The sequence below is a fragment of the Hyla sarda genome, chromosome 4, assembly GCF_029499605.1.
Source record: "Hyla sarda isolate aHylSar1 chromosome 4, aHylSar1.hap1, whole genome shotgun sequence".
In the NCBI taxonomy this organism is placed as follows: domain Eukaryota; kingdom Metazoa; phylum Chordata; class Amphibia; order Anura; family Hylidae; genus Hyla; species Hyla sarda.
Window position 1 is genome coordinate 35,013,094 of NC_079192.1, and position 12,988 is coordinate 35,026,081.

A 12,988-nucleotide genomic window follows, 5' to 3' on the forward strand; every position below is an offset into this window, starting at 1 on the left:
ATCTGAGTACCTGCTGGAGGCGTCTGGGCAGAACTTGGATAGATGCACGTCTTCTAAATGGTTACTGTCAGAACCAAAAACATTTTATATGTTGTTACTGATGAAAGTTAAAGACCTTTTGTGATGTAGTTTACATTTTTTTGAATATTTAATAAAGAAAAAGGCCTCGGTAAATCCCACCACTACGGGTCCCTTTACCTACTGGGACACTAACCAGTCCTGCAGCAGCAGCAGCTTGGTCAAGAGATGACTCATGGACAAGGCTGCATGAGCAGACGCACCAATCACCTCCCACCACCACAAGGGAGGGACATGCCCCCTCCCTCCACACACCAATCACCTCCCACCACCACAAGGAGGGACACACCCCTTCTACCACACACCAATCACCTCCCACCACCACAAAGGAGGGACACGCCCCCTCCCACCACACACCAATCACCTCCCACCACCATAAGGAGGGATACACCCCTTACAACCACACACCTATCACCTCCCACCACCACAAGGAGGGACATGCCCCCTCCCACCACACACCAATCACCTCCCACCACCACAAGGTAGGGACATGCCCTCTCCCACCACAAACCAATCACCTCCCACCACCACAACGAGGCACACGCCCCCTCCCACCACACACCAATCTCCTCCTACCACCACAAGGAGGGACACACCCCTTCTACCACACACCAATCACCTCCCACTACCACAAGGGAGGGACACGCCCCCTTCTACCACACACCAATCACCTCCCATCACCACAAGGAGGGACACACCCCTTCCACCACACACAAATCACCTCCCATCACCACAAGGGAGGGACATGCCCCCTCCCGCCGCACACCAATCACCTCCCACCACCACAAGGAGGGAAATGCCCCTTCCCACCACACACCAATCACCTTCCACCACCACAAGGAAAGGACATGCCCCCTTCCCCTAAGAGGATTTCTAACACTGTGAGCTAATGAAAAGAGGGATTTTTATAATAAATATAGGGGATAGAGGCAGGAAAATGATTGATGTACGTGATCAGGATTAAGTACTGAGTAACATTATTTATTCTTATTTTTAGAGGATCTGACAGGTACGCTTTAAATACATTTTTATTAAAGGGATTATCCGGTTATGAGAACGGAATACAAGTGGTGGGACTGTATGTATCAGTAATACTATGGCGGATTACTGGACTGTATGTATCTGTAATACTATGGCGGATTACTGGACTGTATATATCTGTAATACTATGGCGGATTACTGGACTGTATGTATCTGTAATACTATGGCGGATTACTGGACTGTATGTATCTGTAATACTATGGCGGATTACTGGACTGTATGTATCTGTAATACTATGGCGGATTACTGGACTGTATGTATCAGTAATATTATGGCGGATTACTGGACTGTATGTATCAGTAATATTATGGCGGATTACTGGACTGTATGTATCTGTAATACTATGGCGGATTACTGGACTGTATGTATCAGTAATATTATGGCGGATTACTGGACTGTATGTATCTGTAATACTATGGCGGATTACTGGACTGTATATATCTGTAATACTATGGCGGATTACTGGACTGTATATATCAGTAATACTATGGCGGATTACTGGACTGTATGTATCTGTAATACTATGGCGGATTACTGGACTGTATATATCCATAATACTATGGCGGATTACTGGACTGTATGTATCTGTAATACTATGGCGGATTACTGGACTGTATGTATCTGTAATACTATGGCGGATTACTGGACTGTATATATCTGTAATACTATGGCGGATTACTGGACTGTATATATCCATAATACTATGGTGGATTACTGGACTGTATGTATCCATAATACTATGGCGGATTACTGGACTGTATATATCCATAATACTATGGTGGATTACTGGACTGTATGTATCTGTAATACTATGGCGGATTACTGGAATGTATATATCAGTAATACTATGGCGGATTACTGGACTGTATATATCAGTAATACTATGGTGGATTACTGGACTGTATGTATCTGTAATACTATGGCGGATTACTGGACTGTATATATCCATAATACTATGGTGGATTACTGGACTGTATGTATCAGTAATACTATGGCGGATTACTGGACTGTATATATCCATAATACTATGGCGGATTACTGGACTGTATGTATCTGTAATACTATGGTGGATTACTGGACTGTATGTATCTGTAATACTATGGCGGATTACTGGACTGTATATATCTGTAATACTATGGCGGATTACTGGACTGTATGTATCTGTAATACTATGGCGGATTACTGGACTGTATGTATCTGTAATACTATGGTGGATTACTGGACTGTATATATCTGTAATACTATGGCGGATTACTGGACTGTATGTATCTGTAATACTATGGCGGATTACTGGACTGTATATATCTGTAATACTATGGCGGATTACTGGACTGTATGTATCTGTAATACTATGGCGGATTAATGGACTGTATATATCTGTAATACTATGGTGGATTACTGGACTGTATATATCTGTAATACTATGGCGGATTACTGGACTGTATGTATCTGTAATACTATGGCGGATTACTGGACTGTATATATCTGTAATACTATGGCGGATTACTGGACTGTATGTATCAGTAATACTATGGCGGATTACTGGACTGTATGTATCCATAATACTATGGCGGATTACTGGACTGTATATATCTGTAATACTATGGTGGATTACTGGACTGTATATATCTGTAATACTATGGCGGATTACTGGACTGTATGTATCTGTAATACTATGGCGGATTACTGGACTGTATATATCTGTAATACTATGGCGGATTACTGGACTGTATATATCTGTAATACTATGGCGGATTACTGGACTGTATGTATCAGTAATACTATGGTGGATTACTGGACTGTATATATCTGTAATACTATGGCGGATTACTGGACTGTATATATCTGTAATACTATGGCGGATTACTGGACTGTATGTATCTGTAATACTATGGCGGATTACTGGACTGTATATATCCGTAATACTATGGCGGATTACTGGACTGTATATATCAGTAATACTATGGTGGATTACTGGACTGTATATATCCATAATACTATGGCGGATTACTGGACTGTATGTATCTGTAATACTATGGCGGATTACTGGACTGTATGTATCTGTAATACTATGGCGGATTACTGGACTGTATGTATCCGTAATACTATGGCGGATTACTGGACTGTATATATCAGTAATACTATGGTGGATTACTGGACTGTATATATCCATAATACTATGGCGGATTACTGGACTGTATGTATCTGTAATACTATGGTGGATTACTGGACTGTATATATCCATAATACTATGGCGGATTACTGGACTGTATGTATCTGTAATACTATGGTGGATTACTGGACTGTATGTATCTGTAATACTATGGCGGATTACTGGACTGTATATATCTGTAATACTATGGTGGATTACTGGACTGTATGTATCTGTAATACTATGGCGGATAACTGGACTGTATATATCTGTAATACTATGGCGGATTACTGGACTGTATGTATCAGTAATACTATGGCGGATTACTGGACTGTATATATCCATAATACTATGGCGGATTACTGGAATGTATGTATCTGTAATACTATGGTGGATTACTGGACTGTATGTATCTGTAATACTATGGCGGATTACTGGACTGTATGTATCTGTAATACTATGGCGGATTACTGGACTGTATATATCCATAATACTATGGCGGATTACTGGACTGTATGTATCTGTAATACTATGGCGGATTACTGGACTGTATATATCTGTAATACTATGGTGGATTACTGGACTGTATGTATCTGTAATACTATGGTGGATTACTGGACTGTATATATCTGTAATACTATGGCGGATTACTGGACTGTATATATCCATAATACTATGGCGGATTACTGGACTGTATATATCTGTAATACTATGGTGGATTACTGGACTGTATGTATCTGTAATACTATGGCGGATTACTGGACTGTATATATCCATAATACTATGGAGGATTACTGGACTGTATATATCCATAATACTATGGAGGATTACTGGACTGTATGTATCTGTAATACTATGGCGGATTACTGGACTGTATGTATCAGTAATATTATGGCGGATTACTGGACTGTATGTATCAGTAATATTATGGCGGATTACTGGACTGTATGTATCAGTAATATTATGGCGGATTACTGGACTGTATATATCAGTAATACTATGGCGGATTACTGGACTGTATGTATCAGTAATATTATGGCGGATTACTGGACTGTATATATCTGTAATACTATGACGGATTACTGGACTGTATATATCAGTAATACTATGGTGGATTACTGGACTGTATGTATCTGTAATACTATGGCGGATTACTGGACTGTATATATCTGTAATACTATGGCGGATTACTGGACTGTATATATCTGTAATACTATGGCGGATTACTGGACTGTATATATCTGTAATACTATGGCGGATTACTGGACTGTATATATCAGTAATACTATGGCGGATTACTGGACTGTATATATCTGTAATACTATGGTGGATTACTGGACTGTATGTATCAGTAATACTATGGCGGATTACTGGACTGTATATATCCATAATACTATGGTGGATTACTGGACTGTATGTATCTGTAATACTATGGCGGATTACTGGACTGTATATATCTGTAATACTATGGCGGATTACTGGACTGTATATATCTGTAATACTATGGCGGATTACTGGACTGTATGTATCTGTAATACTATGGCGGATTACTGGACTGTATATATCTGTAATACTATGGCGGATTACTGGACTGTATATATCTGTAATACTATGGCGGATTACTGGACTGTATATATCCATAATACTATGGCGGATTACTGGACTGTATGTATCTGTAATACTATGGTGGATTACTGGACTGTATATATCAGTAATACTATGGCGGATTACTGGACTGTATGTATCTGTAATACTATGGTGGATTACTGGACTGTATGTATCTGTAATACTATGGTGGATTACTGGACTGTATGTATCCATAATACTATGGCGGATTACTGGACTGTATGTATCAGTAATATTATGGCGGATTACTGGACTGTATATATCTGTAATACTATGGCGGATTACTGGACTGTATATATCTGTAATACTATGGCGGATTACTGGACTGTATGTATCTGTAATACTATGGCGGATTACTGGACTGTATATATCCATAATACTATGGCGGATTACTGGACTGTATGTATCTGTAATACTATGGTGGATTACTGGACTGTATGTATCTGTAATACTATGGCGGATTACTGGACTGTATATATCAGTAATACTATGGCGGATTACTGGACTGTATATATCCATAATACTATGGCGGATTACTGGACTGTATGTATCTGTAATACTATGGCGGATTACTGGACTGTATGTATCTGTAATACTATGGTGGATTACTGGACTGTATGTATCTGTAATACTATGGAGGATTACTGGACTGTATATATCCATAATACTATGGCGGATTACTGGACTGTATATATCTGTAATACTATGGCGGATTACTGGACTGTATGTATCTGTAATACTATGGCGGATTACTGGACTGTATATATCTGTAATACTATGGCGGATTACTGGACTGTATATATCCATAATACTATGGCGGATTACTGGACTGTATATATCTGTAATACTATGGTGGATTACTGGACTGTATGTATCTGTAATACTATGGCGGATTACTGGACTGTATGTATCTGTAATACTATGGTGGATTACTGGACTGTATATATCTGTAATACTATGGCGGATTACTGGACTGTATGTATCTGTAATACTATGGTGGATTACTGGACTGTATATATCTGTAATACTATGGCGGATTACTGGACTGTATATATCCATAATACTATGGTGGATTACTGGACTGTATGTATCTGTAATACTATGGAGGATTACTGGACTGTATATATCCATAATACTATGGCGGATTACTGGACTGTATATATCTGTAATACTATGGCGGATTACTGGACTGTATGTATCTGTAATACTATGGCGGATTACTGGACTGTATGTATCCATAATACTATGGCGGATTACTGGACTGTATGTATCTGTAATACTATGGCGGATTACTGGACTGTATATATCTGTAATACTATGGCGGATTACTGGACTGTATGTATCCATAATACTATGGCGGATTACTGGACTGTATGTATCAGTAATATTATGGCGGATTACTGGACTGTATATATCTGTAATACTATGGCGGATTACTGGACTGTATATATCTGTAATACTATGGCGGATTACTGGACTGTATGTATCCATAATACTATGGCGGATTACTGGACTGTATATATCCATAATACTATGGTGGATTACTGGACTGTATGTATCTGTAATACTATGGCGGATTACTGGACTGTATGTATCTGTAATACTATGGTGGATTACTGGACTGTATGTATCTGTAATACTATGGCGGATTACTGGACTGTATATATCTGTAATACTATGGTGGATTACTGGACTGTATATATCTGTAATACTATGGCGGATTACTGGACTGTATGTATCCATAATACTATGGCGGATTACTGGACTGTATGTATCAGTAATACTATGGCGGATTACTGGACTGTATGTATCTGTAATACTATGGTGGATTACTGGACTGTATGTATCTGTAATACTATGGTGGATTACTGGACTGTATATATCTGTAATACTATGGCGGATTACTGGACTGTATATATCCATAATACTATGGCGGATTACTGGACTGTATGTATCTGTAATACTATGGCAGAATTGACGTATACTGAAAAACTGCAGATCAGAAAACTTAATTTCACTGCTGAGACTTGTAGTTTCACAACACCTGGAAAGGCAGAAGAGGGGGAGATCGCGGATCTGTATAGAGTAGTACATTCTGGCGCACCATAATTACAACCTAAATTCCTATTAATACAATAAGCCCCCGGGTGTAGAACAGCCCTGATTTCTTTAGTATCGCACATTTTCTTCCTTCTACCTTTTCTTGGCGTCTTGCCTTTTACTTTAAGTAGCACCTGTCGGGTAATGTCATTTGCCCATTCTCTGGCTGCCCACTGGGGGGGGGGAGGGGTGTGAAGTGACGCTGGCACTGGGTACAGCTGCCACTCACGTCCCACATCCATCAAGCGGATAGGTAGGAGACCTGCCCCTCTCCCGGAGGCTCCTTCCTTAGAACTATTCTCTAGGAGTGCCTCAGTCCCCTATAATCAGCCGCGGGCCGTTATTAGGACCCGGTGGGCGAATAGTAAACACCAAATGCACTTAAGAGCTGTGGACTGACGCTGTTCAGAAAAATCCAACACCTTCACTTCACGGCTTGACGTAGAAGTTCCATAACCGTTGCGAATAGTCGCGTTGATATCTGGGAAAAGTTCTTGTTCTCCGTTCGCACCCAGAGCTGCATTCGAAATACGGATGCAGCTCGGGATGTGGCTGGAGTATAGGACGAGATGCGGCATTTCCCTAATTCTGTTGCTTCTTGCACTGATATCCCTGTTTGCTTGTTTTTTTTTTTTTTTAGGTTTTTTGGCCACCCTTGAGAAGCCTTTACATCCCCGTCTTCCTAAACTGCTGGCTGGCCAAGCATGCGCTGGAGAACATGATTGTAAGACTGTGGTTAAAGATGGTTTCCTCCTTGCTCTTCTTTATAGGTTTTAAGCAAACATTATAGAGCAATGGTGTTCAAACTGTGGCCCTCCTGACGTTGCAAAACTACAACTCCCAGCATGCCCGGACAGCCGTTGGCTGTCCGGGCATGCTGGGAGTTGTAGTTTTGCAACATCAGGGGGGCCACAGTTTGGACACCATTGCTATAGAGGGATGTAGGTAAGGCAGTCCCGTTTCATCACAGGCTTATTTAAGGAAGAAGTTAGTAAGAACACCTGTTCACTTCGTGACGCCAGGGCACTGTTATCCTATACACGGTCCGAGGTTGGAGACAGCTTCTTCTGGGCCAGACATGGGGAATAAATGAACACACCGACGTCAGGTGACGGATAACTGGCTTTTAGAGATGAGCGAACTTACAGTAAATTCTATTCGTCACGAACTTCTCGGCTCGGCAGTTGATGACTTTTCCTGTGTAAATTAGTTCAGCCTTCAGGTGCTCCGGTGGGCTGGAAAAGGTGGATACATTCCTAGGAAAGAGTCTCCTAGGACTGTATCCACCTTTTCCAGCCCACCGGAGCACCGGAAAGCTGAACTAATTTATGCAGGAAAAGACATCAACTGCCGAGCCGAGAAGTTCGTGACGAATCGAATTTACTGTAAGTTCGCTCATCTCTACTGGCTTTACTAAGCTGGGTGCAGATGGTAATACATGTACAGCTGGCTTTAGGTGAAAGAGCACAGCGTAACCCCTTGGGAGCCCTGTTGTCTTGCTGGGACTTGTAGTGCTTACACCAAACAAATGAATATGGACTTCTGAGGCGGAAGGAAGAATCCTGGTAGGTAGAGTCCTGTCAAGGTACTGGAGCCTTTTCCGCAGGGGCATGAACTACCACCGTGCGAGTAATCCTTGCAGGATGACCAGAGAGATTAGATTTGAGCTAGGCCTCTCCTCAAAGCACACAACACACAGCACACCTGAACCAATCTGTAGCTCAGACTGAACTGAACTCTGGGTAACTCCTCCCCCCCCACTACACTATAAAGGGGAGACTTTAGGGGTTTCCATTGGCAGGCAGGGTCACATGGGGTTCACTGCTCTCATTTAAGGGTTCAGTAACACAGAATAACATATATATATATATATATATATATATATATATATATATACATATAACAATAATATTATTGATTTAGAATAATATATTTTTTTGCAATAGAATGTAATCATCATTAACATAACTCCAAGTCTCTGGTGGGCCCAACACTGCATGCTACCAAGCTGCCCAAAACAGTCTAAAGCCATTGGATAGCTATTGGGGCTGGGACACCACTCTAACACATAGCCCCCCTGACATGTTTCGCTCCTCAGAGCTTCATCAGGGGTCTGGGATAAAGTTGTGCAGCAGCTGTCGAGCCACAGGTAGGGGAACATCGATCTAGTCTAGAACACTGGTTTCCAAACTGTGGACCTCCAGATGTTGCAAAACTACAACTCTTTGTGGGCACAGTGACTAAAAGGCTTCCATGGGAACTCCTCACACTCCCTTAGCTGGCACAGTGACAGAGGGGTTGCACTAAATATGGTGGTTATGTGGGGTATTTTTGTGAGCCCTCTGTGGTCTTGTACAAGTAAAACACAAAGGGATAACTTGTAAAAGTAATAACTCTACCGGAGGTCAGCAGGAAAAGTTCACAATCATCCAGAATTGGGCCACAGTAGTTGAACATAGCTTTAGGCAGTCCTTGCCTTGACTGGAGGGGTTTACCCAAGGTATGTGTCTCGTCCTAAGCATTATGGAGCTTTCTGTAACGGCTTGGCTCACAGTTTCATATTTTTAGCCTCATAGCTGAGCTCAGAGGGAGGAGAACACATCTACTTGCATCATCAGTACTGCAATTCCCAACAACGGGGTGAAGTCCTGTACATTTGTGATCTGGAAGCCACACTATGGCAACTGGAGCTTCTCACTGGCTTTTTTTTAAAGCCTCTCCTACTCCCACCCAGTGTTGTGGTGTTACTCTATACACCAGTGTTGTGGTGTTGCTCTATACACCAGTGTTGTGGTGTTGCTCTATACACCAGTGTTGTGGTGTTGCTCTATACACCAGTGTTGTGGTGTTGCTCTATACACCAGTGTTGTGGTGTTGCTCTATACACCAGTGTTGTGGTGTTGCTCTATACACCAGTGTTGTGGTGTTACTCTATACACCAGTGTTGTGGTGTTGCTCTATACACCAGTGTTGTGGTGTTGCTCTATACACCAGTGTTGTGGTGTTACTCTATACACCAGTGTTGTAGTGTTACTCTATACACCAGTGTTGTGGTGTTACTCTATACACCAGTGTTGTGGTGTTACTCTATACACCAGTGTTGTGGTGTTGCTCTATACACCAGTGTTGTGGTGTTGCTCTATACACCAGTGTTGTGGTGTTGCTCTATACACCAGTGTTGTGGTGTTGCTCTATACACCAGTGTTGTGGTGTTGCTCTATACACCAGTGTTGTGGTGTTGCTCTATACACCAGTGTTGTGGTGTTGTGTTGTGGTGTTGCTCTATACACCAGTATTGTGGTGTTGCTCTATACACCAGTGTTGTGGTGTTGCTCTATACACCAGTGTTGTGGTGTTGCTCTATACACCAGTGTTGTGGTGTTGCTCTATACACCAGTGTTGTGGTGTTGCTCTATACACCAGTGTTGTGGTGTTACTCTATACACCAGTGTTGTGGTGTTACTCTATACACCAGTGTTGTGGTGTTGCTCTATACACCAGTGTTGTGGTGTTGCTCTATACACCAGTGTTGTGGTGTTGCTCTATACACCAGTGTTGTGGTGTTGCTCTATACACCAGTGTTGTGGTGTTGCTCTATACACCAGTGTTGTGGTGTTGCTCTATACACCAGTGTTGTGGTGTTGCTCTATACACCAGTGTTGTGGTGTTGCTCTATACACCAGTGTTGTGGTGTTGCTCTATACACCAGTATTGTGGTGTTGCTCTATACACCAGTGTTGTGGTGTTGCTCTATACACCAGTGTTGTGGTGTTGCTCTATACACCAGTGTTGTGGTGTTGCTCTATACATTAGTGTTGTGGTGTTGCTCTATACACCAGTATTGTGGTGTTTCTCTATACACCAGTGTTGTGGTGTTGCTCTATACACCAGTATTGTGGTGTTGCTCTATACACCAGTGTTGTGGTGTTGCTCTATACACCAGTGTTGTGGTGTTGCTCTATACACCAGTGTTGTGGTGTTACTCTATACACCAGTGTTGTGGTGTTGCTCTATACACCAGTGTTGTGGTGTTGCTCTATACACCAGTGTTGTGGTGTTGCTCTATACACCAGTGTTGTGGTGTTGCTCTATACACCAGTGTTGTGGTGTTGCTCTATACACCAGTGTTGTGGTGTTGCTCTATACACCAGTGTTGTGGTGTTGTGTTGTGGTGTTGCTCTATACACCAGTATTGTGGTGTTGCTCTATACACCAGTGTTGTGGTGTTACTCTATACACCAGTGTTGTGGTGTTACTCTATACACCAGTGTTGTGGTGTTGCTCTATACACCAGTGTTGTGGTGTTGCTCTATACACCAGTGTTGTGGTGTTGCTCTATACACCAGTGTTGTGGTGTTGCTCTATACACCAGTGTTGTGGTGTTGCTCTATACACCAGTGTTGTGATGTTACTCTATACACCAGTGTTGTGGTGTTACTCTATACACCAGTGTTGTGGTGTTGCTCTATACACCAGTGTTGTGGTGTTGCTCTATACACCAGTGTTGTGGTGTTGCTCTATACACCAGTATTGTGGTGTTGCTCTATACACCAGTGTTGTGGTGTTGCTCTATACACCAGTGTTGTGGTGTTGCTCTATACACCAGTGTTGTGGTGTTGCTCTATACATTAGTGTTGTGGTGTTGCTCTATACACCAGTATTGTGGTGTTTCTCTATACACCAGTGTTGTGGTGTTGCTCTATACACCAGTATTGTGGTGTTGCTCTATACACCAGTGTTGTGGTGTTGCTCTATACACCAGTGTTGTGGTGTTGCTCTATACACCAGTGTTGTGGTGTTGCTCTATACACCAGTGTTGTGGTGTTACTCTATACACCAGTGTTGTGGTGTTGCTCTATACACCAGTGTTGTGGTGTTGCTCTATACACCAGTGTTGTGGTGTTGCTCTATACACCAGTGTTGTGGTGTTGCTCTATACACCAGTGTTGTGGTGTTGCTCTATACACCAGTGTTGTGGTGTTGCTCTATACACCAGTGTTGTGGTGTTGTGTTGTGGTGTTGCTCTATACACCAGTATTGTGGTGTTGCTCTATACACCAGTGTTGTGGTGTTACTCTATACACCAGTGTTGTGGTGTTACTCTATACACCAGTGTTGTGGTGTTGCTCTATACACCAGTGTTGTGGTGTTGCTCTATACACCAGTATTGTGGTGTTGCTCTATACACCAGTGTTGTGGTGTTACTCTATACACCAGTGTTGTGGTGTTACTCTATACACCAGTGTTGTGGTGTTGCTCTATACACCAGTGTTGTGGTGTTGCTCTATACACCAGTGTTGTGGTGTTGCTCTATACACCAGTGTTGTGGTGTTGCTCTATACACCAGTGTTGTGGTGTTGCTCTATACACCAGTGTTGTGGTGTTGCTCTATACACCAGTGTTGTGGTGTTGCTCTATACACCAGTGTTGTGGTGTTGCTCTATACACCAGTGTTGTGGTGTTGCTCTATACACCAGTGTTGTGGTGTTGCTCTATACACCAGTGTTGTGGTGTTGCTCTATACACCAGTGTTGTGGTGTTGCTCTATACACCAGTGTTGTGGTGTTGCTCTATACACCAGTGTTGTGGTGTTGCTCTATACACCAGTATTGTGGTGTTGCTCTATACACCAGTGTTGTGGTGTTGCTCTATACACCAGTGTTGTGGTGTTGCTCTATACACCAGTGTTGTGGTGTTGCTCTATACATTAGTGTTGTGGTGTTGCTCTATACACCAGTATTGTGGTGTTTCTCTATACACCAGTGTTGTGGTGTTGCTCTATACACCAGTGTTGTGGTGTTACTCTATACACCAGTATTGTGGTGTTGCTCTATACACCAGTGTTGTGGTGTTACTCTATACACCAGTGTTGTGGTGTTACTCTATACACCAGTGTTGTGGTGTTGCTCTATACACCAGTGTTGTGGTGTTGCTCTATACACCAGTATTGTGGTGTTGCTCTATACACCAGTGTTGTGGTGTTACTCTATA

At 42.2% G+C, this 12,988-nt stretch overlaps 1 protein-coding gene across 6 annotated transcripts in view; it reads left to right on the forward strand.

Annotated features, from left to right (window-relative positions):
- The window catches only part of LOC130367768 (potassium channel subfamily T member 2-like), a 333,948-nt gene that overhangs the window by 133,351 nt on the left and 187,609 nt on the right, over positions 1 to 12,988 (forward strand). For all 6 annotated transcript variants that reach the window (XM_056570514.1, XM_056570517.1, XM_056570518.1 and 3 more), the window contains exon 8: positions 7,638 to 7,721. In XM_056570514.1, coding sequence (XP_056426489.1) covers positions 7,638 to 7,721 — 84 coding nt within the window. The remainder of the gene's footprint in view (positions 1 to 7,637; positions 7,722 to 12,988) is intronic.